The sequence below is a fragment of the Erithacus rubecula genome (genome assembly GCF_903797595.1).
Source record: "Erithacus rubecula genome assembly, chromosome: 16".
NCBI lineage: Eukaryota > Metazoa > Chordata > Aves > Passeriformes > Muscicapidae > Erithacus > Erithacus rubecula.
Genome location: NC_136668.1, coordinates 14,696,678 through 14,722,322, shown reverse-complemented (window position 1 = coordinate 14,722,322; position 25,645 = coordinate 14,696,678). Strand labels below are relative to the sequence as shown.

Sequence of the window (25,645 nt, the reverse complement as noted above, 5' to 3'; positions counted from 1 at the left end):
TGGAAAGCTGGAAGGAGCTGAGTCAGGCCCCAGAGGGAGCAGGATGAGGGCAGAGCATGACCTTCCCAGCCAGCCGCACCTCACTCGGCAAAACCACTGGGCTGGAGACAGCCAGAACTTGCAGAAATGTGTTTATTAAAGGCACTAAAAGCACCGTGGCTACATCAGTGCAGCCTGACCGGAGGGTGTGGGTTGGGGGAGGCATTGATGGCCCCAGGATGGCAGTGGCAGAGAGCTCTTTGGTAGGAAGCTGTGCCCAAGCCTTGCAGGAGCAGCTGTCTGGCTGGGCTGGCCATCAGCACACACTGCCAGCCCACAGCTGGGCCACACTGGGCTGGGGGTGCTGCCAGACCCTGAGGAGCAGCAGGGTGGGGGGCACAAGACACAGACACCCCTGGAATGCAACTGGGGCAGGAAGCCACTGCAGCAGTTTGAGGGGTGGCTGGGGGATTGCCATGGGCAGGGCCCCAGCAGGGGAACAGGGTCAGGTTTCCAGCCCCAAGCACACAGCAGGGAAGGTGGGGGAAAGTGAGACAGGAGCTGGTCCTCACCCACACAGGGATGTGTAAGGGGTATCCCTGCCCTAGCACTGAGCTGCCAGGCAGCAAAGGAGCAGCCCAGCTGTGGCAGACCCCCTCCAATTTCAGCCTCAGCATGGTTGTGCTCACCATGCTGCATGGCTCAGGGGCAGGAGATCCATGTAGCATCCCCTTCCCAGGGCTCCTAGGGCCAGTTGAGAAGCACGTAAGAAGCCACCCAGCTGTAAGGGGCTCTGGACCCAGCCCTCTATCTGTCTGGAGTTGAGCCAGGAGCTGCCAGGAAAGAGGCAGGAGCAAGGGAAGGGCCAAGGGCCCAGCCTGGCTCCCTGGGGTGAGCAGGGCAGGGGGAGAGGAGCATGCAGGGCCAGGGGCATGTGTGGGCACAACAGAATTCCCACCCCTCACACGTGGGAGAAAGCGTGGCTCTTGCACAGTGGCTTGTCCTTCTTGGAGTAGAATGTCTTGCCTTCCAGATTGGTCTGGCAGATCTGGGGAGGAGAGTGAAGGTGGTCATGTTGGGGAGCTGAGCCAGCCTCTGGATCCCCCCACAGCCCAGCACTGGTGTCACACAGGGCCCATTCCACATGGCCCTGGGGCACTGCCAGGGACCAGAAGGCTAAGAGCAGAGTCACAAGCCCCCAGAATGGAGGCAGTGGGAAAAACCTTGTGGCTGCAGGTCCCCTGTGCTGCTGGTGTAACCCACCCAGAGCAGGCCCTGCAACAGCTGGGGAGGGAGGCACGCTGCTCACCGCACAGACGAAGCAAGTGTCGTGCCAGCTGAACCCCAGCGCCTCCAGGAACCGGTCCCCAGCATCAATCTTGAAGTCACAGCCACGACACTTGGTGCCAAACATCTTCTCATAGTCTGCAAGGAAAGGCAGAGCCCAGGTCAGCACATCAATGCACTAGAGCTGCTCATGCCAGGGAAGCAGGGCTGCAGTTCAGCTGGGATCACACAGACACAGCCTGGGGACAACTCTGCCAGCCCCCACCCAGGTGAGATAATGCCCAGGTGAGGTGCAGGCTGGCCTGGCCACCACAGGGTTCCAGGGGGAGGAGGAGAACCTCATCTCCCAGGATGCAGCACTCACTTTGATGTACATCCTCCCTCATTGCCATGGCAACATAGGAGCAATGGCACTACCCTGCAGCTAGGGAGAACCAGGATGGAGGGTTCAGGGCTGTGGGACTGGGGTCTCCATGCTCCCCACAGCCCAGGGGGAGCCCCACAGAGCAGGACACCTCATGCCCCCAGCCCTGTGCACAGCTGCTGAGTCCCTGTGGTGCCCCAGGGCCACATGTGGTGACACATGGGGTCCCTGGGTCCTACCTCTCTCGCAGTAGGGTTGTCCTTCCTCCATGTAGAAGGCTCGGTTGCGGATGGGAGTTTTGCAGGCATTGCAGGTGAAGCACTGCACGTGCCAGGTCATCTTCAGTGCGTGCATCACCTCCTGGAGGGGTGCCACTGTCAGCCAGGGGCAGGACCACCAAGGGCAGGAAAGGACAAGGAGTCCCCTGAGATGGGACCAAGGTGGGAAAGGACAGAGCCAGCCACTCACAGCAGAGGGCAAGGACAGGAGATGGAGGGCAGGCCAAGGGACACTCACCCCAGTGATCTTCTTCTTGCACTTGGCGCAGCTGGGTGCGTAGCGCGTGTCGTAGCACTTGGGGCAGAAGATGGAGCCTTTCTCCTCAAAGAAGCCGCCCTCATCCAGCACCTTCCTGCACTGGCAGCAGGTGAACTCCTCGGGGTGGTAATAATGTCCCAGCGCCACGAGGTACCGTCCCCTGTGGCGGGACAGAGCCACGTCAGCCACGTCGGGGCGCGGGACGCCGCGTGGCAGTGGTGGGGCCAGGGCTCACCTGATGACCTTGTTGCACTTGTAGCACAGGGGGGTGCGGCCGGGCCCCTCGGGGGCTTGCTGGGCTGCCTGCACGATGGAGCTGCGGTTCTGCATGGGGGTGGGCGTGGCAGGCTGGCTGTGCTTGCTCACCACCGTGCTCGTCTTGTCCGGGGCGTAGCGCTCGGCAAACGAGGGGTCCACAGCCCAGGGCGGGCGGCTGGTGGGGCTGGGAGTGACACTGGGGGTCCTGGGGGCTGCACATACATACAAGCCTTAAGGACAGTGCTCCTCATCCCTCAGCAGCTCCTCCTCAAAAATCCCAAAGATGTTTTGCTCACCCAGTCCTGGCTCAGTCTTCATCGTTGCTCCTGGGGATGGGTCCGGCACGGAGACCTGGCTACAGAACAAGCAGTTCATCCAGCCTGTCCCACTCACCCCTACTGCCCAGGGGGTGCAGGCAGGACTCCCCACCCCAACAAGCAAGAGGGAGCTGACCAAGCCCCCATGACCAGCAGTAACTGGTGTAGTGATGAGGTACTGAGCCAAGGGCCAAGACACAGCACGCCCGGGGTCTCTGGAACCCACCGTGGTGGTCTAGGGAATGGCAGGAGGGAGAGTTCTGGGCTTGACCCAACTGACCAGGGACCTGAGGGACCACACAGACTTTGGCCGCCTACTAATATGTGATGATCACCCCCGTCTCATTAGGGTGCAGGGGGACCTGGATGTGACCTGATCCAGGGAGCCCCAGTGTCCAGCTCTGCAGTGCTGGAACAAGCAGGGCAAGCCAGGGCTAGAGAGGCACAGAGTGGGAACAGGGAGAGAGGGAGAGCCAGTGGCTCTGTGCCCCTCCAAGACAAATTCAAAAAGGACATGGCAACAAACCAAATTTTCATTTGTGTCAAGCAAACTGGGCAGAGCTGGAACTCAAGGGCCATGGTACCAGGGCAGAAGGTGTCACAGAGAGGTAAAGGTAAAAAATGGGGTGCTGTCCACCCCCCTGCCTGCCTGCACAGAACAAGGAACAACCCTGAGAAGATGGTGACTTCCATGAGCTCAGCTGCCCCTCAGCCCTACGCCAGGCTTGCAGGACACTGTGCCTCAGGTCCAGACACTGCCCAAACACCACAATAACCCAGTGAGATTTGGCCAGTGCCATCAGCCACTCCCAACCCGCTGTTCCTGGGACACCACGGCGCAGCTCAGCATTCCCAGCTGAGGGGCAGCAATGCCCAAGGGGTTCTGCCCAGGATATGCAGCCCTCCTGGTCCTGGTGCACACACTCCCCCTTACCTGGGTTTCCTAACAAACACATCATCATGATCCTCCACTGAGTGCAGCAGGAGAGAAAGGAGGAAATGGTCAGTCCTCAAAAACCGAGGCCCAGGCACAAGAAGAAGGAAAAGGGAAAAGAGGAAAACCAACTTCTCCTCCCACCAACCCCTGCCCCAAAACAAAGCCCTGCCCAGCCACAGGGCAAAGCAAGACACCAAACTGGTGTTACCACCACGAGACCACGCACAGCCCCAGTCAGCTCCCACTGATACATCCACCCTGCCGGGACCAAAACCAACACTCCAGTGCCACTCCAGACTCTGCTGGACCCTGACAGACCAGGGAGAGCCCAGCATCCCTAGTCAGGGCCAGGCAGGGCCCTGTGGGAACTCACTGCTGCTGTCTGTGCCCGTCAGCTGGGCCAGTTTGCGGAAGGTGCGGGACTGGGAGGTGCCGGTGCGGGGCTGCCAGTCCTCAGCGTCCTCTAACATCCTCAGCTTCCCAGGGTTGCACCCGGGGGTGCTGGGGGGCTCCAGAGGCTGTGGGGGCTGTCTGTGAGTGAGAGGGCAGGAGCTCAGCCAGCACAAAGCACAGATCCTGCTCTAGAACAGGGGAGCACTCCAAAAAGTGCCCTGGCACATGGCAACACCTCTGCCAGATCCTGGCACTCACCGCTGCTCCACTGTGCCCCAGCTGGACCCATGGGCATCCCTGTGGCATCAGAAAAAATGGTGGCACAGCAGTCAGTGGCTGATACATGGCTCAGCCCATGCTTCCTGTACACACCCACAATCTCAGAGATACAAGAACCTCATGGAAATGCCACCAGCATTCACTCCTGACCAGCCTTGCAGCCGTTCTGTGACTCCACAAGATATCATGCCCCCACTACTGTGCCTGCCCTGTGACCCCAAAAATGCCCAGCAAAGTGTTGTGCCACCAGCCATCCCTACACAGTGTCCAGCACATTGTGCTGCATATTTGCCTACCCAGCTTGGTGCCAGCAGTGTCCAGTGGGTCGTGCCTGCACACCCATTTGGGGACAAACAGGTTGATGGGTGTCCAGGTAGGAACCTCCCAAGGTGAAGGCCAAAGCAGTGGTTGAGCACTGGTAGTGCCTGTTGTGGAGTGAGCACAGAGTGGGTTCTGCAGCACCACCACCAGCTCAGCCCTGGGAGAGGGCGAGGACAAAGAGGGACAGAAGAATCCACAACAGGGCAAAGAATTTGCCCAGAGTCCTGAGAAAAAGCACTGCTGAAGGGAAATGAGCCAGCAGCACTCACCCAGCTCTGCCACACCAGGCTCACAGAACAACGTGCCCCAGGTGCAGGCATGACCCAGCACCTCCCAACATCACATAGCCAGGTTTGCCCAGTGCCATCAGGCTCCTCCACTCCTTGTATGCCCAAAATGCTAAGGTGCAGCTCAGCATCCCCAGCTCGGAGCCAGCAGTGCCCACACACCTGGGACATGAAGCCTCAGCACATGCTCCCCTTACCTGGGCTTTTTAACAACCTCATCCTCACCATCCTCCACTGAGTGCAGCAGGAGAGAAAGGGGGAGATGGAGTCAGTCTGCAGTGACTGATACCCAGGAAAAGCAGGAAAGAAAAGGAGGAAAACCAACCTCTCCACTCACCATCCCCTCACCCCATCACACAGCCCTGCTTGGTCATGGGGCAGAGCGTGGCCCCAGACCATGAGACACACACAGCCCTGGGCAGATCTCACTGGCTCAGATGCCCTCAAGGGATGACTTGGGGCCAAAATCAAACTCCTGATGTCACATCACCCCACTGCCTCTCCCATCTTCTGGTAACCCCAAAGCAGTCCCGTATCCCCAGCCAGTGCCAGGCCCTGTGGGAACTCACTGCCATCTGTGCCCGTCAGCTGGGCCAGTTTGCGGAAGGAGCGGGACTGGGAGGTGCCGGTGCGGGGCTGCCAGCCCTCAGCGTCCTCTAACATCCTCAACTTCCCAGGATCACACCCAGGGGTACTGGGGGGCTCCAGAGGCTGTGGGGACTGCCTGTGAGTAACAGAGGGCAGGAACTCAGCCAGCACCAAGCACAGACCCTGCCCAACACTGCAGCACATGGCAGTGCTTCCAAAGGTGACCTTGCACATGGCAACACCTCTGCCAGATCCTGGCACTCACCGCTGCTCCACTGTTCCCCAGCTGGATGCATGGGAATCCCTGTGACATTGGAAAAAACAGCAGCACAACAGTCATTCTTTGACCACCCCTACCATATGCACCCACAGCCCCATGGAGGCATCAGCCACGTGCAGATACTGACCAGCAGCCTTGCTGCTGCTCCACAGAAAAGCACCAAGACCATTTGCTGGCCAGCACCTCCCAGCATCTCCAGCACGGTGGTGTGATTGTCACCCGCCACCCCTACCCAGGTGGGTGCTTGGGGCAGGACCCTGCTGAGGTGACAGTCAGAGCAGTGGCTGAGTGCTGGCAGTGCCTGTTGTGCAGTTCTGAAAACACCTCACATCTGGGAGAGAGGACAGAGAGGGAGGGAAGAACCCCCAGCAGTGCAAAGAGCACCTAAAGAGTGACTGCAAGCAGCAAAGGTGAAGTGCCTGTGGGGGCTGAGCCTGGCATGGGCACCTCGTGGTTCCTGCCCCTTACCTGGGCTTTTTAATGGGCTCTTCCTCACCATCATCCACTGAGGACACCAGGAGAGAAAGGGGGAGATTAAGTCAGTCTGTGGCAACTGAGGCTCAGGCAGAGCAGGAAGGAAAGGGAGGAAAGGAAGGAAAAATGCCCTCTCCTCCCACTGCCCCCCTGCCTCAACACACAGCCCTGCCCAGCCACAGGGCAGTGCATGGGTCCAGCCCACAGCACCACCACACAGCCCTGGGCAGCTCCCACTGGTTCAGCTGCCACAGAGGGGCCAAATGGGGCCAAAACCAATGCCCTGCTGTAACAACACACCATGGCCTTTATCCAGTTGGCCCAGCAAAGCTGGGCACACCTGGGCAGTCAGCCAGAGCCAGGCCCTGTGGGAACTCACTGCTGCTGGCGCCCACCATCCGCGCCAGTTTGCGGAAGGAACGGGACTGGGATGTCCAGGTGTGGGGCTTTGAGTCATCAATGTCCTCTAACATCCGCAGCTTCACAGGGTCACACACAGTGTCACCGGGAGGCTCCAGCAGCTGCGGGGGCTGCCTGTGAGTGACAGAGGGCAGGAGCTCAGCACCAGGACTGGACCCTGCTCTGGAACAGGGAAGGACCCCCAAAGATGCCCTGGCACAAGCCAACACCTCTGCCAGACCCTGGCACTCACCGATGTTGCCCCGTGCCCCAGTTGGACTCACGGGTATCCCTGTATCAGAAAGTATGGTGGCACAGCAGTTAGTGTCTGACCAGCCCATCCCTCCCTGTACACATCCACAGCCCCAGAGACACACAAGCTGTGTGGAAATGCTGACAGCACTCACTCCTGATCAGCCTTGCAGCCATTCCACAGCCCCACATGATATTGTGCCCCAGGTTTGTTCTAGTTCCCTACCTTGCAACTCACAATACCCCCAGCAAGGTGCTGTCAGTGCCACCAGCCACCCCTGCCCACTGTGTCCAGCACTCTGTGCTGCATCTTGGCCTCCCCAGTCTGCTGCCAGCAGTGCCAAGAGGGTCCTGCCTGCACATCCAACATGAGGACACCTCATCTGGTGACAGCCTGCCTATGGGTGTCTGGGCAGGACCCTCCCAAGGTGACAGTCAGAGCAGCAGTTGTGCCTGTTGTGGGGTGAGCACAGAGCAGAGCCTGTGGCTCTGCCAACAGCTTGACTCTAGGAAGAAGGAAAGGACAGGACAGAGGGTGGATGATAAGGAGAGGAGAGAAAAAACAGCAATAGGGCAAAGAGCTTCCCTTGAGTGACTGCAAGCAGTGTGAGAGAACAAGCCTTGTGGGCTGAGCCCAGGATGGGCACCTTGTGGCTCCTGCTGCTGTCCAGGCACACGCTCCCCTTACCTGGGCTTTTTAATAAATTCATCCTCACCATCCTCCACTGAGTGCAGCAGGAGAGAAAGGGGGAGATGGAGTCAGTCTGCAGCAACTAAAGTCCAGGAAAAGCAGGAAGGGAAAGGAGGAAAACCAACCTCTCCACTCACCATCCCCTCACCCCATCACACAGCCCTGTCCAGCCACAAGGCAGAGCACAACCCCAGACCAGCGGCACCACCACGAGCCCACACAGGGCCCTGGGCAGATCTCACTGGCTCAGATGCCCTCAAGGGATGACTTGGGGCCAAAACCCAAACATCACCCCACTGCCTTTCCCAGCTTCTGGTTACCCCAAAACTATCCTGTATCCCCAGCCAGTGCCAGGCCCTGTGGGAACTCACTGCCATCTGTGCCCGTCAGCTGGGCCAGTTTGCGGAAGGAGCGGGACTGGGAGGTGCCGGTGCGGGGCTGCCAGTCCTCAGCATCCTCCAACATCCTCAACTTCCCAGGATCACACCCAGGGGTACTGGGGGGCTCCAGAGGCTGTGGGGGCTGCCTGTGAGTGACAGAGGGCAGGAGCTCAGCCAGCACCAAGCACAGACCCTGCCCAACACTGCAGCACATGGCAGGGCTGCCAAAGGTGCCCTCAGCAGCCCCTGGCACTCACCACTGCTCCACTGTGCCCCAGCTGGACCCATAGGCATCCCTGTGATATTGGAAAGAACAGTAGCACAACACTCAGTATGTGACCACGGCACAGCTCATCCCTCATAAAGGCACTCTAGAACTAGGAGAAATCTGAGACACTCACCCAGCTCTGCCCTGCCATCCCACAGCCCCGCACCACGCTCACAGCACATTGTCCAGTTGCTGCCTAGCACCTCCCAACACCCCCAGCAAGGTGTTGTCAGTGCACCAGCCTTCTCCAGATCCCTTTTCCTCAAGAAGCAAGGGCAGAGCTTGGCCTCCCCAGCGTGGTGCCAGCAGTGCCCAGCAGGTCCTACCCAGCACAGAACATCTTGTCTGGCCAATGGGTGTCTGGGCAGGACCCTCCCCAGGTGATGGCCAGAGCAGTGGCTGAGCTCTGGCAGTGCCCACTGTGGGGTGAGCACAGGGCAAGCTCTGCAGCTCTACCAACAGCTCCACTCTTGGACAGGTAGAGAAAAAACAGCAACAGAGCAAAGAGCTCCCCTGAGTGACTGCAAGCAGCCAGAGAGAACCAGGCGTGTGGGCTGAGCCTGGGGTGGGCACCCCGTGGCTCCTGCTGCTGCTCCGGCACATGCTCCCCTTACCTGGGCTTTTTAACAAGCTCGTCCTCACCATCCTCAACTGAGCAAAGCAGGAGAGAAAGGGGGAGATGGAGTCAGTCTGTGGCAACTGAGGCCCAGAGACAGCAGAAAGGGAAAAGGAACAGGAAAGGGAAGAGGAAAGGGAAGAGGACCTCTCCTCCCACTGCCCAGCTGCCCAGCACACAGCTCTGCCTGGCCACAGGGCAGAGCACGGCCCCAGCCCAGCAGCACCACCACAAGCCCACACAGCCCCGGGCAGCTCCACCTGGCTTAACTGCCCCACAGGGCCAAAACCAACACTCCACAAGGCATCAAAGCCTTCATCCAGCTCCAGTTTCCCCAGCAAAGCTGGGCAGTCAGCCAGTGCCAGGCCCTGTGGGAACTCACTGCTGTTGGCGCCCACCAGCCGGGACAGTTTGCGGAAGGAACGGGACTGGGAGGTCCAACTGTGGGGCTTTGAGTCGTCAATGTCCTCTAACATCCGCAGCTTCACAGGGTCACACACAGGGGTGCTGGGGGACTCCAGCAGCTGTGGGGGCTGCCTGTGAGTGACAGAGTCATCTGTCAAATCTGACAGATCTCCTGGGGCTGTCCCCCACCTTCACCAGCACAGAACCACAGCACACCAGAACCAGAGACGTCACACCTTGTCTTGCTCCCTGCCCCCAACTCCTCCCTCACAAAGGCTGGGCCCTTGAAAAACTGACTCTGGAATGACCACCAACATTCCTGGCAATTTGAAACTGGCCCAAAGGGCCAGAAAGAGAAAGGACAGAGCAAGAATAAGCCAAGGTCAAAAAAACACCATTAGGAAAGCTGAACCACAGCCGTCTATGGCAATGCCACCTGGCCCTGGGCACAGTGCCCAGCACAGCCCATCACCCCTTGCCCAGCCACATCTTGGGAAACAGGGAATGGATCACACACAGGGACACTCCAGGGCCCCAGCAGCTGGCAGGGACAGGCAGCTGTCCCCTCTTCACTGGGGACAGCTTGGTGCCAGGAGTGACCCACCCAGACGGGCAGAGCAGCACCTGCTGCCCATCCCCAGGCTGGCCGTGCCCCAGAGGACAGGACACTGGCAGGGAAGAGGCATGCAGGGAGGATAGAGAGAGCAGGTAAAAGGCTTACTGACTTGTCAAGGCTCAGCACCTGTAGGGAGAGGGAAAGAGAAAGGGAGGAGAGAAAGAAAGAAAAAGGAAGGTGAAATTAGACCTGCAGCACCCAAGAAGTTTCCAAAGCTCACCTATGGCCTGCATAAGTCCCCCTATCCCTGAGTCTCACACCCAGCTTGCCCAGGGCTGAGAGCACACTGGGACACAGGGGCAGATGCCAGCAGACCAGACGGTGCTCCCTCAGCCCCCAGAACAGGCCTGGATGCCCAGGGCAATCAATGCCACATCCCGCCCCATTGCCCAGTTCCTGGGCCCTACAGCAGCTCTGGCAGGAGGAGCAGGGACCAGCAGCTGCTGGACACAGGCAGCAGAGCCAGGGGAGAACAGTGTGCAGGGCTGGAGGCCATCACTCTGCCCAGCCCCCTCCTGCAGCCAGGGGAACAGCAGGATTCTCCAGGCAGGCACCGGCCCATGGTCACAGCCAGCCACCTTTGCCTGTCACTGCAGATGTCAGCCAGTGTCCTGCTACAGCCACTGTGTCAAGCCTGGCAGGAGTTGACAGGTTGACACGTCCCTGAGCAAGGGACCGGCAGGAGCGTGGCTGTGTGTCCCTGCACGTGACACTTCTGCTGTGCCACCTCAGCACCGGTTCCTCCGGCACGGGCACTGCCACCCGCTCCCACCCAGGGTGCCTGGCATGCAAGGCGCAGCAGGGCCGGGCAGCAGCTCCCCCCGATCCTCGGGGAGCAGGAGGGACAGCAACATACCCGTTGTGCTGGGGGGTGCAGGCGGGCGCCAGGGGCGCGTACGTCACGGGTTTCGTCACCAGCCCGGGCCGTGGGTTCGGAGGTGAGCCGGCCCCGAAGGGCCGAGCGGTTTTGTTGAGGGCGGTGCTGGGAGCGAAGTTATATTTCAGGGGTTCAGAGCAGGGGAGTGAGTCCTGAGCGAGACAAAACACACAGACACGGGCTCACACGTCAAGCAGCATGCAAGGGGCAGCCCCGGGCCAGGCAGCGCAGCAGGCAGCCAGGGAGGAAAGCCGGACAGCACGTGCACCTTGAGACCAGGTTCTGCCAGGCTGGCACTCACTCCTCTGGGCACCTGGCCCAGCGACAGCAGGTCACAAACCCAGCCTGAGGGTCATTTGAGGATTAGTAGGTGCCCTGGACATTTGCTGCTGCCTGTGGCAGGGCGGTGCATGCACACACGCCGACTGCAACTGTCCCACGGCACAAAGCTGAACACATGCAGGTGGCTTCTGCCCAGGAGCCACCAGTCACCAGCCCCAGTCCTGCCTCTCTGTGCCAGGGCACTTCCCAGCACTAGCAAATATGATGCTGCATCTGCCCAACCTCCTCCCCTGCGCTGGCCCCTCTGCATCCCTGCCCACACCCAGCACCAGCAGGGGCACAACCTGGCACCTTCTGTGCAGATCCTGCTCCCTCTGATCCTCCATGATGCCAAAGGTCAGAGCTGCTCCTCCAGCTGGGTTTTCTAGACCTCCAAACACACCCTAGCCCCCTAGAAGCCTCAGGAGCAAAGTCCATTTGTTTGACTACACCGAGTTTCCCTTCCCCTGAGATGAGGCTGAGCTGCCACTGCGGCACCAGGAGCAGCACGTACCTTCTGTGGCTTCCCCAGCTGGTTCTGGGCCCTGCAAGAGAGAAGACAGATGGGCAGGTACTGGAGTTGGCCCAGACACCACCAGCATGTTGGTACCCCCCTCCAGGGATGCAGCACCCAGCTGAGGGGAAGCATGGCCAGCTGGCACCGCCCTGTGGCTTGCAGTCAGGTTAAGCATTATCCAGGGAAGAAGAGCCCTTGGACACAGCCATGGGCTTCTCTCTACGAGCAGTGATGCTGGGAGATATTGATACCAGGAGGTGGCACTGGGGAGAGGGCCCTGATTACACTCCAGTCATACCAGAACCCCATGTTGGAGGGAACCTTAATTCCTACCTGCTCAAGGTGAGGCAGAGCCTGTCCCCGCAGGCACGGATCCTGTTCTGGGCCTCGATGTGTGTCATGGCACTGGTGCTCTCCCCGTCGATGTACAGCACCCAGTCGCCCACTCCCACGCCGGCCTGGGCTGCCTTTCCACCCAGAGTCAGCTGCAGGACAGACAGAGTTAGAGAGAGCCAGAACAGCCTGGCAGTGACGTGGGAGCAGAGGGACATCCTTGTGAGGGCAGGGGCCTGCCATGGCCCTGAATCCCACACAGGACACCACACAGACCTGACCCAGGGGACAGTGGGGACCCCCAGGTTACTCCCCATTTCCCTGTACATGAGCCCAGAGCAGCCTCTTCCCCTTGGCAGCAGCAGAAGGCAAAGCATTTCTCCAGAGCACTGGCCAGCTCCTGCCCTCTGGCATGGCTGGGGACCCTGCCAGCACCCCAGGGCCTCATCAACAAACAGAGGCAGTGCTGCCCCAGCCTCGACAAGAAGCCCAGCCACCCCCTGGAGCCATCCCTGTGGTCCGGGGCAGGAAGGGAGCAGAGTGAGTCAGGGCAGCCCGCATCTCAGTGCAAACCACAGGCACGTCCAGCCCATCGCCTGGGGCGGGGGAAGGTCAGGGGAGGCACCCCTTGGGCACTCCCCCCAGCCGCCCGCGCTCCCGGCCGGTTCCCACCAGGCGCAGACATTACCTCATTCCCGCAGAGGAGCAGGAGCCCTCCCGGGGCAGGAGACACCCGCCCCCACCCACGTCGCCCCGCTGGGACAGCCGGGAGCGCAGCCACAAGCTCCCCTTCCCGGCCACAGTGCCAGGGATGTGCCTTGTCCCTGCTAAGGCTCCGTGGCACTGCTGTACATCTACTCCATACTGGGAAGTGGAGGCTGCCCTCCCCTCCCACCAGGGATGCACAGCCAGAGGCAAGCAGGGCCTGGAGCACAGCACACGGCTCCCAGGCACTGACTGACTGACAGACAGACAGACAGACGTGGGCAGGCTGCAGCCATTCCTGCTCCTCCAGCATGGAAGAACTCGAGGCGCTTGGACCCAGACCAAGTATTTCCTCAAGTCCTGTTCAACATGAACATAAAAGGAGCGAGCCAGATTCCCAGCACTGTCAGAGGGCTGAAAAATCCCTGCCACAGAGTCCTGGCTCCTCCTTACAGAACCCAGCTCGCCCCAGAGCCACACATCCCTTCTTTAGGCCAGCACCAGCCCCCTGTGCAAGGCCAAACACCACACACAGGCACAGTTCCACCTGTATCCCATTGCTCTTCCCTGCAGGACATTGATACCCCACCCCATATCTCCACACTGCCCTCCTGCTCCTCCTGCCTGGCACAGGAGGGTGCCCTCAGCAGCAGAGATGCCCCCAGCTCCTGGCCATGCTGCTGCAAGCCCCAGCTTGATGCCCTGGAGGGCTGGGGAAGGCATGGAGCAGCTGCGTGGGTTTGGAGGCAGGAGCAGGAGTTGAGAGAAGTTTTCACACGACTGCCCAGGAAGGGGAGAGCACGTCAGGCTGCGTCATGAAACCTCACCCAGCCTGGTCAGCACTTCCCGTTCCCCTCCATGCCAATGTGCAGCAAACCCCTTTGACAGGTGCCAGCTCAGCCAGGAGCTGTGGCAGTGCCAGCTCTCCTACTTCCCACCCAGACCCGCTAACCAGGGCTTCCTTCCTCCCCTCTCCACCCAGTCTTTTGTTCCCTGCGCCTCCATCAGCACATCCAGAGAGGTGCTCACCAAAGCCCTGTCCAGGGGCCTCCAGGAAAGAGCCTCCCTTAACACCTTCTTTCCCAGCTAGCAGATGCCAGGATGTGCCACACAGCATCCAGCTATCCACACCTCAGTCCTTATCCTGGCTCCAGCACATGGTTCACAGCCTGCCTAGCAAGGGTGTCAGCACCCTAGCAGAGCTCCATGCCACAGGAGGTGCATGTCAGAGGGCCATGGTGGCACCTCTTTTGTGTGATCAGTGTGCTGAAACAGCCTCACTGCTCCCCCAGGAGTGTCACAGGAATGGACACAGCTGAAAGCCAAGCCAATGGACACACCAGCATTGCCTTGTGCTGCCCATCCCTGCAGACCTGCAGAGCAGGGCCCCACTGCAGCCCACAATGCCGGGGCAGGATGCTTCCTTCCTGCCCACTGCAGCAGGGCCAGCTCATGGCAGACAGTGGCCAAGGACAGCAGCATGCTCTGAGCAAGAGCTCCAGGTCTAGATGCCTCTGGAGAACAGAGCAGCACAGGGTCACACCTTCCCATCAGAGTACACTGCCCTGCCATGCAGCCCAGCCTCACCAGAGACCCCCAAAGCTGCCGGCATCCCCTGGGAATGTCCTCACTGACTGCTCCTGCCCTGCCCAGGACTGCAGCACTGCCCAAGCCCCACCAAGCACTGCTTCACGAGGCCCCTGCCCCAGGCTCTGGGAGGCTCCTCCATCCGACCAGACCCTTTGTTAAGAACTGGCTCGCAGCCAAGAGAAACATTTTTTAGAGAATAAACTCGCTGAAGCCGTCTCTGCGTGCTCAGCAGAGATCAGCAGGCCCCGGGGCAGCGGCACTGGCGGCTCCAGCCTCACACAGTGTCCCCAGGGCCCGTGCTCCATGCTGGGATGCTGCAGAGATCTGTGCCCTCTGGGACAGGTGTGCAGTGCCCAGCTGGTGCCAGGGGCAGGTCCCCATGCAGCACTCAATGCCACGAGCACAGCTGCCCTTTGAGAAGCAGCCTCAGTGCCAGCTGCCCAAGCGCCAGCGGCACAGGCGATGCAGTCACATTCCAAGGCTTATAAGGCAATTGCGTGGCCAAAGCTGTGGCCAGCGCCCGCCCAGGGACGGGGACCTGCACACACCCGGGGTCAGAGTCGGGAACATCCAACGGGAGAGGCTCAAACCAGCGGCCTCAGGGCACAACCAGCTGTGGCACAATGGCTCTCACTGGAAAAACAGGAGTTTTGTGGAGGGAGTCATGTCCCTGTGCAGGCAGCAGTACAGCTTTATCCTCTCCATGCCCATTTCAGGAGTGACCTCAGGCACAGAGTTGGGAGCAGTGCTGTGGAAAGGGGGGGCAGAAGGGCACTGGCTAGGTCCTGGGATGCCAAGCCTGCTGGGGTGCAGACCAGGAAGCCAGTTCCACATCTCAGAGAGCACATCCCCTCCTGCTGTGGTGGGCACACTCCGGAAGGGGCCTCCACTGCCCCCCTCTGCAGAGGCTGTGCAGAATTTCAAGTTTCTGCTTGCAGCTCTCTGCCCGGAACACCCCCGTTCTGGGCTGCAGCTGATAAGGGGCCAAGGAGGCTACGTGGAGCCAGGCAGGGCAGGATGCAGCATTCCCAGGGCCCCAGCTCATCTACATCCCCCGTACAGCTATGCCTTAGCCACTGCAGCCTCCCTCCCACAGAGGCAGGAGGAAGGATGGGTGTCACCAGCCTTGGTTTCTCTTACCCTGGAGATGGAGAGCGGCATGCTGAAATCCTTCCCTCCCTGCAGCCTGAAGCCCCAGGGTGCCGGCCCATTCAGCATCACCTTGTAGGACTCCATGTCGCCCATCTCTGCAAGGAAAGAGGGTGTGATCCCGGCGTTAGGGTAGGTGGAAACAATGCAGGGAGAGCAGGAGAGACAGGAGGCAGGTCACGTTTCCAGCGGTAACTCCACCCTGACCATCCTACACTGTGGTTAGAGACGCACCCCAAATCCATAAGCATTTTCTCCAGTAACGTCAGAGCTGAGGGGCCCAGGCTAACACTGTCTAGTGACAGGGAGCCAGGCACAGCCCTGCTGCCACCCACAGTGGAGTGTCTGTGGGCTCTGCTCTCCTCCCAAACCTGGGATGTGCTCACCGTTGCAGCATCCCAGGAACCCCTGCTGCCGAGAGCCAAGGCTGTTCAGGCAGCAGAGAAGCAACGGCAGGTACAGAAGGATAGGAACCAGAAGCACTTCTGCCGGATGAATTAGCAGCAGCAGCACAGGAGCTGCGTGCTGCCACCCGAGGCGCCTGGCAGAGCAGCCAGGCTGGCGCTCCGGCACCCGGCCGAGCAGATGCTCCCTGGGAGCGAGCCCATCTCCGGGGCTTCGGCAGGAGGGAATCCCGCTGCTCTCCTGCCTGACAGCTGTCAGCCGGCCAAGGCTCGGGACAGATGGGCCAGCACCAGCCTCTTGTGTCACCTTTTACCTGGAAGAAGCCGCCAGACCCCCTCGAACGGCCCCAGGACCCTCCTCCCGAGGGCGGACAGGGCCGGCTGCGGAGCGCCCCACGCCTCGCACGGGCCGGCTGCAGGGCCGGGGGCCAGCGTGCCCCCGCTCTCCCCGGGCCGGTGCGGGCTATATAAGGCGTGTAAGACGACACCAACCCTCTCCCCGTTCGGGAGGGCCGGGGGAAGAGCTGCGTGTCAGGCATTCCCGGCGCCCGGGAGCCGCGCAAGCCCCGGCGAGGCGCCGGGACGGGGCGGACCGCAAGCGGGCGATACCCCCCACCCCTCCCCGGCAGGACGGGGCCCGACTGCACCGGGGGATCCCCAGCGTGCACAGGCTAGGCAGCGTTTCTTATTGCTGGGAAGCCGCACCCTGACCCGCGCGGGGCCTCGGGACCCCTCCCCATCCCACACCTCCGCCCTCCTGGGGTCGTGCACGCCGGCTCTACCCCACACGGGCCCGACCCTGATCACCCGCCTTTCCTTAAGCCAGGCCTCAGCCCTCCACCCCCTACGCCCCAACCCTCCCGGCAGAGGACGGAGCCCCCCGCCACGGCCCGGCTCCCCGGACTCACCCGCGGCCAGCGGGGCCCGGCAAAGCGGGCGGGAGCGGAACGGTGCTGGCCGACGCGGGACTCGAACCCGGGCACCGCCCCCGCCCGGCCCGGCCCCACTCTATATAGCATCGTTAGGGGGCGGAGCCAGCGGGCGTGTCTGCCAATCACCGTGCGCGCCTCTGCCGGCCGGGGCGGGCACGGCGGCGCCCCCTAGCGGGGAGGCTCGAGCTGCCCCCGCCCGCCCCCCCAGTCCCCACAGCAGCGGCGGAGCCGAGTCTGGGCAGGGCCTTTATTGACCCACTGGCACCGACCGGCACCGGCCACATCAAGCCCAGTCCCGCGCTCCGGGGCTCTCCCGGCTCAGCAGCCGCACCAGCTTGGCCCGAAGGCTGTGAGGCTTGTGCCCGGAGCGCCCTGACAGCGCCTCCTGCCCTCCGCGCCCCCAGCCAGTGGCTCGGGGGTTCTGTGCTATGGCGGCCCGGTTGTCATAGACGGGACCCCCCTCACTGCTGTGGCCCTCGGGGGCCTGTCGGCACCCCAGCTCCCACTGCCCTTCCTCCTCCTCTTCCTGGGCCCCGGCTGGACGTGGTTCTGCAGTGAAGATGTTCTCGTAGAGATGCTCAGGGAGCAGCTTCCCCACGGCCCATGGCTCACCAGAGCCTGGCTGCCCCGGCACAAAGAGGGGCTGCTGGCCCCGGGCAATGGAGGCATAGATGATGGGGCATGAGCCCTCTGGCTCTGGCGGGGTGAAGCGGAGGAGGTTGGCAGCAGGGTGGGAGGCAGGCTGTGTCCCCCCCAGGGCCGGGCTGGGCTGGGGATCATCATTCCCACGTGCCCAGGGCTGGGGCTCAAGGCCCTGTGCAAAGAGCTGGGGGTCTGAGACACAGAAGAGTCTGGGGTCCGCGGTGTCCTTGCCCTGCTGCTGGCAGGCAATGGCAGCAGCCACAGCCCGGCAGAGCTCAGGGGCCCGTGGGGTGCTGAAGGTGAAGGTGCCCTCGCCGGAGTCACTGCGGCGGCCGGCCTCGAAGGAGAAGACAGCCTGCAGAGTCAGGGGAGAGGGTGAGGGGCTGCCACCCACCCTGGACAGGCAACAGCCCCAAAAAAGGGAGTGGGGGACTCACCTGATCCTGGCCAAACTTGCGAAGGAAGGGGTAGGGCCAGGTGAGCAGCGGCTGGCGAGACTGGGGGTCCTTCAGCGTCAGGCTCTGGGGAAGGGCCGAGAGCAGGTAGTGCCCGTGCAGCCCACAGCGGGTGGCCGCATCTGTCTGGACCACCAGCACCAAGAATTCAGTCACTGCAGGAGCCAAACAAGCCAGGGATCAGCACTGCAGAACTGAGCTGCAGCCCACCCCTGCCCTATTCACCATCCCTGCACATACGGTCCTGCCAGGACGAGTAGAGAGAGTTCTCCTCCATGGGGACAGCAGAGCTGGGCTGGGTTCTGGCACTGCTTGGCACTATCTCTTTTGCACCCTGAAACAAAGGGATGTGAGTATGACCTGGGATTTTTGGGGGGGCACAAATTTCTTGCATGCCCTGGAGCTTCCCAGCTCACCCAGGTAGGGCTCTAGGCCCTGCCAGACCCCCCGGTACCTGGAAGGCCAGCTGGCAGAGCTGGGTGATCCATTCATCGCGCTGCTCGGCTGCCAGCACATAGCTCTTCTCCGTGGTGGTGAGGTAGAAGGCAGCGGTGGCTTTGGGGCAGTTCTCTGTGCCTGCCGGGCCCACAGAGACGCAGTCAGACAGGCGGATCACCCGGCGGCCACACCGCTGCAGGGACATCTTCTCTGGCCTCGTGCCATCGTCCCGCACATCGAACTTCTCCATGCGGGCCACGCCGGACGGGCTGGCGGCAAACAGCTGGGCTCGCATCTTCCTCCAGGACCTCTAATGCATGGAAAGGGCAGAGGCAGGGAAAAAAAAACACAGGTCAGCAAAGAGCTGGACACTGCATCTGGTAGCACTGCCCTCCCCACAGGGCCACTGCTCAGCAGGAACCATACAGGGCAAAAGGGGCCTAGGGGAGTCCTGGACAGCAAGTGCCAGATGCTGTTGGAGGGCACAGAGAAGAGGGGCCAGCACAGACCCCTGAACTGTAGGGCAGGACAGGCCCAAAGCTGGGCTGAGGGGGGGCCTTGTCCCAAGCGGGCTTGGCATGGCTCACTGGGTGAGTCACACTCCTGGCTCTCTGAGCACCAGGTCTTGCTCTTTGTTCCCTGTGCAAGTGCTGGCCTGCCGACCTGAAGCTGAGCTCTCAAGCTGTTCTCAGGACAGACCCTGATGCAAATTAAAGCCATTTTGAGCTACTGAGGCTCCTGTTGGCAGCCTCACATCTGCTGAGCAGCCCGCTTCCTCCCAGGGGAGCCTCTGCAGCACCAGCACCTTCCCAGTCTGTCATGGGATAGCGGGGGCGCGTGCCACCATGTACCTCAAAAGTGCAGCAGAGCCTCCACCCAGCAGGAACCAGATGCAGCCAAGCACCCAAAATACCCACCGCCCCCAGCCCACCTGCCTCCTCCACGGCAGGGCACCAGCTCCTCACACACAGGGCTGCCTGTGCTTTCAGCGCTTGGTTCTTGTTCAGCAGAGAGGTCAGAGTGTGATTGAAGCCTCACACACCCACTGAGACCACAGGCCATGGCCACCCTGCCATGACCAGTGTGCCAGCAGGACCTGCCTCACCAACACCTGACAGCTCGCTGGAGCTGGCCCAACCCCGGGAACTCTCACCATAACCCATACCCTGCCCCAAGGGCTGCGGCACTCAGTGCCCCCTCCAAGCACACAGAGGAGCAGCCCAAGCCATGAGGGTGTTGTTGATGGTGCTGGTCCCTGAGGGCCCCATGTGCTGCCCCAGGGCCCCACTCATACACACACACACTGGAGCTGCGCCATATTAACCCAAGTTTATTTTTCCATTGCGACTCACATGGTGACTAAGCAAGAAGGACCCAACACACGGGCGAGCCAGAGTGGGTGCTCACACAGATGAGTCCCCTCAGCCACAAGGGAAAGCTCCACTTATGGGGCTTCTGAGCCAAGGGGTCTGCCAAGGGCAGCTCCAATGGGTCTGGTTCCAGTTGCCCCTTCCCAGGCTGCTGAGAGCCCAGCCCCAGGCCTGGCGTCATGACAAATCAGGGCAAACCCTCTACCAACCCCAAATTCACCCTTTACCTTTCCAAATTTGGTGTGCTGCACATAGAGGATCCCATCCTTCACTGGTCTCTCCATGGGCCCAGTTCACCCTGGCAGCCAGCGCAAGGATGAGGGACTCGTGCTACCCGCAGCGGAGAAAATGTGACTGCTGCAGTCGAAGGAAAGGCATGGGGCAGACTTCCTTCTCAGAGAGACTTCCCCTTTTTGGGGTGTGGGGATGGGGGGCAGAGGCTGGGCCATAGGAGGTGTCCATGTGCCCGCCCTCCCCCTCACAGCAGGGCAGTGGGGCAGAACGCGGGGGCAGAGCACAGGAAGCACCTCGGGGAGCGCCTGACATGAGCAGAGCATGCTGCACCTCAGCCTGGCTGCATCCTCCCAGCATGTCTGGGGAGACAGAACAGCCACCCTCTGAGAATGCACAAATCAAAGTGAGGGAGATGGACCCAGAGAATCTGTGTGGATTTGTGAGGAGCAACAGAAGACCTTGACCTCACCACTGCAGGGGGCTGGCAGGGGCAGCAGGCAGCACCCCACCTGGGGCTTTCTCTTGCCCTGAGACACTGCTACCTGCTTGCCCAACACAATGCTGAAGTAATGGGCTGTTGCAGCACAGCTCCATACATTTCCTTCCAGGTCAGCTTTCAGGCTGAACTGGCAACAGTCCCAGTAACCAAAATTCTGGAAAAGGGGCCACAGCAGTGCAAGACAGGCCCCTGGGCTGAAAGGAAACCCAGACCCATCCAGGGGTAGCACATTGTCCAGGCTAGAAGTCCATAGAGCTGTGGGCCAGGTAGTCCTTGCGGCCGATGTTGCTGACTTGCTTGGTCTGCATTGCCTCCAGCTTGGGGCAGTCTGTGATGCGATGGCCCAGGCCACCACAGAAGGCACAGCCCCGCTCACCTGCAACAGGAGGGATGGGGTCAAGGCCAGGACAGCACAGTGCCATGCCAGGACAGCACAGTGCCATGCCAGGACAGCACCCCATGGCAAAGGGGCTACACCAGTAAGGGTCCCATTGGGAGCCCAGGTTTTGCAGTAGCCCCATGGGGGTCACTGTGTTAGCCTGGGGTCTCTCACCTCCAATGTCCAGCATGGTCTCATCCCCACAGTGCAGAACCTGGAGCACAGGTGGCACCTTCTGCTTCGCCTCCAGGAGCAGAGCCTTCAGGTCCATCAGCACTGACTCATCTGGGGGCAGAGACATAGGTCAGGCAAAGCCATCCTGCTTGCTCAGAACACCCCCTTGCCACTGCCCAGCTGCCTCCTGCAGCCCCCAGCCCCATGCTGTTCCTCACCACAGGCCTTGTTGATGAAGGTGGTGGCAATGCCGGTGTTGCCTGAACGGCCTGTACGCCCGATGCGGTGAACTGTGGAGACAGGGACAGGATCACCCCTGGGTGAGCACAGTGTGACAGACCATCCCTGCCCCAAGACACTGCAGAGACAGGCACAGAGCCTTGCTGGCCTCTAGACCCCTCCACAAGGCCCAATGCCTACCATAGTTCTCAATCTCCTCTGGCATGTCGTAGTTGATGACATGCTGGATGGCTGGGAAGTCCAGGCCCTTGGAAGCGACGTCAGTGGCAACCAGGACATCCTTCTTCCCATCCCGGAAGGCCTCTATGGCTTTGGTCCGTTCTTCCTGATCTGCAAAGGCCCAGCAGAGAAGATCAGTGAGGGCAGAGCTCTGAGCCCTACCTACTGCAGCAAACACTATGGCCTCAGAGTCAAGCATCGTGTCCTCAGGTGGCCTTTCTGCTAATGAGGGTGTAGAGCAGCCTCTGCATCCCACAGGCTCCTGCACTGTGTTTATTCCTGCTATGTACAATGTGGAGCTCACTCCTGACTGTCCCACAGCTCTTCTTCACACCATCAACAACTACTCCAGGCTGGTACCTTCCATGGCCACACACATTCCTGGCAGGAGTGGAGTCACACCAGGAGCCCAGGTCTTTTAGACCCTCACTGACCTTTCCCTCCATGGATGGCCACAGCTTCCACACCCTTGAGCAGCAGGTACTCATGGATGGCATCGACATCTGCCTTCTTCTCTGCGAAGATCAGCACCTGTGGCAGCACAGGCATCATATCAGAGCCCTTTCTGCAGACTGGCACCAGCACAGCCCCTGGGGCAGCCCATTCCCTCTTGCTGAGCAGAGCCTACACCACTGCTGGTCCCAGGACCTGCTCATACATGAAGCATTGCCCACTCCGCATAGGGGGTTCCCCCTGCCAACTCCCCCCATGCCCCAGTGTGACCACATTGTTCCCAGCATACTCACAGGTGGAGGGGTCTTCTGCAGACACTCCAACAGGTACACCATCTTGGCCTCCTCTTTCACATACTCCACTTCCTAGGAACAAGCAGAGACATGGGTCAGGCAGCAGAGAAACTGACACTGCTTGGTATCCCTTATCCAGCTGGGAAGGAGGGCCATGAACTCCAGCTCCCTGGCAGAGGAAAGAATTAAGTACCCTCAAGAATGTTTCTGGTCTCCCACACAGGCACGAGGGAGCACCCAAACACCTCACCTGCACAACATCCAGGCTGGCTGCACCCGCTCGCCCAACGTTAATGGTGATGGGCTTCACCAGGGCACTCTTGGCAAAGTTCTGAATCTTCTTGGGCATTGTGGCACTGAAGAGGAGGGTTTGCCGCTGGCCCTGCACAGGGAAGAAACCTCTAGCACTCACCCAACCTGGCATATGCAGGACTGAGCTCCAGGGTGCTCCTATCGTGGCAGTTCAGTACCTTGAAGTAGGAGAAGATGGTGCGGATGTCCCCCTCAAAGCCCATATCGATCATCCTGTCGGCCTCATCCAAGGCCAGGTACCGGCAGATGTCCAAGCTCACCATCTTCTTCTGCAGCAGGTCCATCAGGCGCCCAGGGGTTGCCACCATCATGTGTACCCCACTGTGGAGTGAGAGGAGGCCACAGTCAGGCCCTCAGCATTCCTGCCCCATGCAGGACACCTTCCTGGCACACCACTTTCACCCCTATGCTGTCCTGAAGCCAGGGTGCCACTCCTTAGCCCCCTGTCAGAAAGCAGAGCAGCTCCAGCCCCACGGATTCTCCAGAAGGCCTTACTGTTTGATGGTCTCCATCTGCTCCTTGACAGACATGCCCCCGATGCAGAGGGCGCAGCGCAGCGGGGGCAGCCCATCCTCCTGCAGCAGACGACAGTAGTACTCCAGGATGCCGTGGGTCTGCCGGGCCAGCTCCCGCTACGGAGACAAAACCAGCTCATTCCTACACCTCTGTGCAGGCAGAATTTAGGATTGCCACTGCAAGTCAATCACAGCCTCCTCCCAGCACTCACTGAGGGGCAGATGATGAGTCCGTAGGGTCCCTCTCGCTTAGAGAATGGCAGCCTCTTCTCCTGCTCCAGGCAGAACATGATCACTGGCAGGGTGAACACTAAGGTCTTCCCAGAGCCAGTGAATGCAATGCCAATCATATCCCTTCCTGAGAGGCTGCCAGAAAAACATGATCATGGAACAGCTCAAACCTCCAGGGCTGAGCAAGGTGACACAGTGCATCTGTCACCAGGGAAGAGCACCTGGTCCACACCCGAGTGGGATGTGGGAGCAACTGCTCTGTACTCTGGGATAGGGACAGAGCACTCACATTGTGGGGATGCCTTGGATCTGTATGGGTGTTGGCTGCTGGATTCCTTTTTTCTTCAGGCCTCTCAGGATAGCTGTCAGAGAACAAGGGCCAAAGCATGTTCATGACCTGAACTATTTCCTTTCTTTTCCCACTCAGGTCCCAGCAGCAGTTCTTCACCAGTGACAAACACCCCTCAGGTCAACAGCCAGAAAAAAAGGTGGGATCCCTTCCAGGCTCCTCCCCTGGCCTACCTGCTGGGAATTTCATCTCTTTGAAGCTCTTGATGGGGGGTGGGATGCCCTCCCCCTCCACCAGGATGTGGTACTTCTTGCGCACACGGTCGTGCCGTGCCTCCGACATGCCCAGGATGTAGCGAGGGGCTCTCCAGCTGGGAAAGCAACAGAAACAGGTCATGGATCAGAATGAGGCCAGGGCTCCAAAACCAGCAGCTCCCATGCAGAAATTCAGGGGAACTCTGTTAGGCTCCAATATCCCCCCAATAAAACAAGTAACCCTAAGGGGCTCCATGGAGTGAGCATAGAAGTAGATCTGAGCCAGTTTCGTGCATTAAATCCTTCCCCAAAATCTCAGTGAAAAGTGCCAAGTTAACAGCTGAAAACAGTCTATGGATGGTAGATGGAAGACGTCAAAAATGTCTGGATACACCTCAATCATCTCCCTGGCACTGCCTCAGAATCACTGAAGTTGGAAAAGACCTCTGAGATCACTGAGTCCAATCTTTGATCAACCACCACCTCGACAATGCTGCCTCAAGCAGCATCCAAAGGCTCCTCTAGATTCCTTCTCTAGCTTCTCTAGTGACATCCCAGAATTGAAGACCAACCCTCAGGCCTTCTAGTTTAACATAAATGTCCTTTATCAAGCTTTACTGTACACAAAATGACATCCAATGTGACTCAACAATATTTGATTTTACAGATAATGACACAAAGCCAGTCACTCAGGCAAGAGGCTGCAGAGCTGAACTGCTCCTACAAGACTCTGTGGCTTTTAGCTCTCCTCAGTCATGATAAACTGATATTTTCAGAAGGACAACTTTTGAGGTGTGTTGTAAAACCTACCTGGTTTTGATTGGGTCATCATAGGTGATGCCCTTGGCCATCTCCTTCACCGACATCAGAGCTGCAGGAACAAACATCATCAGCCAGAGCAAACTCTCCACATCCACCAATCTCACTGAGAGCTACTTGGACAAACAGTTTGGGAGATCATGTCTGGAGACAGAATAGGAGAAGCAGCACAGGAAAGTGCTGCTGTGCCCAGAGCCTTGTCACAGCTCAGCTAAGCCAGGCAGTGCCAGCTGAGGGGACCCATTATCACCTCCGGTCCCACCCCTGAGTACGAGCATTCCCAAGGCAGGGAGCAGCTCTCCTGCTGTCCTGGGAGCCCTAGAGACAGATCTGAGACACAGAGCTCCCACTCACCTCGGCCCTCTGCCACGCTCTCCAGGATCTTCTCTTCCTCCTTCAGCTGCTTCTCCTTGGCTGACTCCTTTCGAGCTGGGGGAGAGCCAAGAAACAATGAGGGGGTTTGCTGTGCTCTGAAAGTCGCCCAGTCCCTCCACCGGCTCCTCCCTTACCTTCTGCCTTCTCTTTGAGGTGCTGGTGCTGGTCCAGCAGACTGATGTTGGACTGGGGTCCCAGCGGGATATCATCCTCGTCCCCGCGCTGCTCACTCCCGCTGTCCCGCTGCTCCTCCTCCGACACCACCTTCCGCCGCATCTGCAGCAGCTTCTGCAGCTGGAAGAACGCGGACCGCGGCGGAGTGAGCGGCCTGGCGGCGGGAATGCCGCTCGGAGCCCTCCCCGGGCAGCCCCGTTACCCCATTACCATCTGCTGCTTGCGCTGCTTGACGGGCACGTAGGGCACGTAGTCGTCATCATCCTCTCCGGACAGGTCGGACGTGTCCGCCGGCTCCTCGCGCTGCCTCTGAGGGGGGACACGGGGTGAGCGGAGTCCGGGGCGGCACCGGGAGCACAGAGCGGGTGGTACCGGGGGCCGGACCCGCTCCCACCTTCCGCTCCGCCACCGCCTCCATGGCTCCTTCCCGGAAGAGATCCAGGAAGTGACGTCATTCCGCTCAGCGCCATCGCCTAGCAACGCGCAGAGCGCGCCTCTTGGGCGGAAGCTGCGGCTGGGCACGA

The 25,645-nt window shown here is 60.3% G+C and overlaps 4 protein-coding genes across 18 annotated transcripts in view; all 4 read right to left on the bottom strand.

Moving 5' to 3' along the window:
* Positions 1-116: 116 nt before the first annotated feature.
* On the bottom strand, positions 117-16,841 carry PDLIM7 (PDZ and LIM domain 7). 9 transcript variants are annotated; one of them, XM_079319650.1, is made up of 23 exons: positions 16,733-16,841; positions 15,412-15,518; positions 11,977-12,128; positions 11,641-11,671; positions 10,038-10,054; positions 9,290-9,444; positions 8,906-8,942; positions 8,281-8,319; positions 8,015-8,169; positions 6,681-6,992; positions 6,296-6,332; positions 5,813-5,851; positions 5,529-5,683; positions 5,157-5,193; positions 4,331-4,369; positions 4,053-4,210; positions 3,677-3,713; positions 2,722-2,780; positions 2,403-2,637; positions 2,147-2,327; positions 1,870-1,990; positions 1,289-1,404; positions 117-1,027 (listed from the first exon to the last, which is right to left on the bottom strand). In XM_079319650.1, exons 2-23 carry the CDS (start codon positions 15,514-15,516, stop codon positions 941-943), a joined length of 2,304 nt encoding a protein of 767 aa, XP_079175776.1. In that variant the 5' UTR covers positions 15,517-15,518; positions 16,733-16,841; the 3' UTR covers positions 117-940. The 9 variants fall into 9 exon arrangements, with proteins under 9 accessions (XP_079175776.1, XP_079175769.1, XP_079175770.1 ...); XM_079319643.1 differs by lacking the exons at positions 5,157-5,193; positions 5,529-5,683; positions 5,813-5,851 and adding an exon at positions 7,641-7,677 and having other exon boundaries at positions 6,681-6,835; positions 6,954-6,992; XM_079319644.1 differs by lacking the exons at positions 5,157-5,193; positions 5,529-5,683; positions 5,813-5,851 and adding an exon at positions 7,641-7,677 and having other exon boundaries at positions 6,681-6,835.
* A 149-nt stretch (positions 16,842-16,990) lies between these two features.
* Positions 16,991-19,945, bottom strand: DOK3 (docking protein 3; the record flags this gene model as incomplete). Its single annotated transcript, XM_079319610.1, has 5 exons — positions 16,991-17,753; positions 17,836-18,008; positions 18,094-18,187; positions 18,308-18,601; positions 19,889-19,945. 5 exons carry the CDS (start codon positions 19,943-19,945, stop codon positions 17,040-17,042), a joined length of 1,332 nt encoding a protein of 443 aa, XP_079175736.1. The 3' UTR covers positions 16,991-17,039.
* NSD1 (nuclear receptor binding SET domain protein 1) overlaps positions 19,588-25,645 on the bottom strand; it is an 86,333-nt gene continuing 80,275 nt past the window's right edge. For all 7 annotated transcript variants that reach the window (XM_079319593.1, XM_079319589.1, XM_079319590.1 and 4 more), the window contains one exon: positions 19,588-19,600. The gene's annotated coding sequence lies outside the window, so the exon portion shown is untranslated. The remainder of the gene's footprint in view (positions 19,601-25,645) is intronic.
* Positions 19,596-25,585, bottom strand: DDX41 (DEAD-box helicase 41). Its single transcript, XM_079319607.1, has 17 exons — positions 25,516-25,585; positions 25,332-25,430; positions 25,082-25,241; positions 24,927-25,001; positions 24,564-24,624; positions 23,733-23,869; positions 23,500-23,572; positions 23,192-23,345; positions 22,960-23,096; positions 22,623-22,785; positions 22,403-22,534; positions 22,153-22,224; positions 21,841-21,937; positions 21,368-21,517; positions 21,166-21,237; positions 20,948-21,058; positions 19,596-20,770 (listed from the first exon to the last, which is right to left on the bottom strand). Exons 1-17 carry the CDS (start codon positions 25,537-25,539, stop codon positions 20,634-20,636), a joined length of 1,854 nt encoding a protein of 617 aa, XP_079175733.1. The 5' UTR covers positions 25,540-25,585; the 3' UTR covers positions 19,596-20,633.

Bases quoted from the DNA above. Each gene is read 5' to 3' on its own strand.
- PDLIM7 (XM_079319650.1), bottom strand. From the start codon at position 15,516: ATGGGCGACATGGAGTCCTACAAGGTGATGCTGAATGGGCCGGCACCC. The intron at 8,320-8,905 runs GTAAGGGGAGCA...CCAATATCACAG, and splicing joins GAGCTTGTTAAAAAGCCCAG to GGATGCCTATGGGTCCAGCT. The intron at 4,211-4,330 runs GTGAGTGCCAGG...TCTCACTCACAG, and splicing joins TGGGGCACAGTGGAGCAGCG to ACAGCCCCCACAGCCTCTGG.
- DDX41 (XM_079319607.1), bottom strand. From the start codon at position 25,539: ATGGAGGCGGTGGCGGAGCGGAAG. The intron at 24,625-24,926 runs GTGAGTGGGAGC...TTGTTCCTGCAG, and splicing joins GAGCGTGGCAGAGGGCCGAG to CTCTGATGTCGGTGAAGGAG. The intron at 22,225-22,402 runs GTGAGGTGTTTG...GCTTGTTCCTAG, and splicing joins CCAGCCTGGATGTTGTGCAG to GAAGTGGAGTATGTGAAAGA.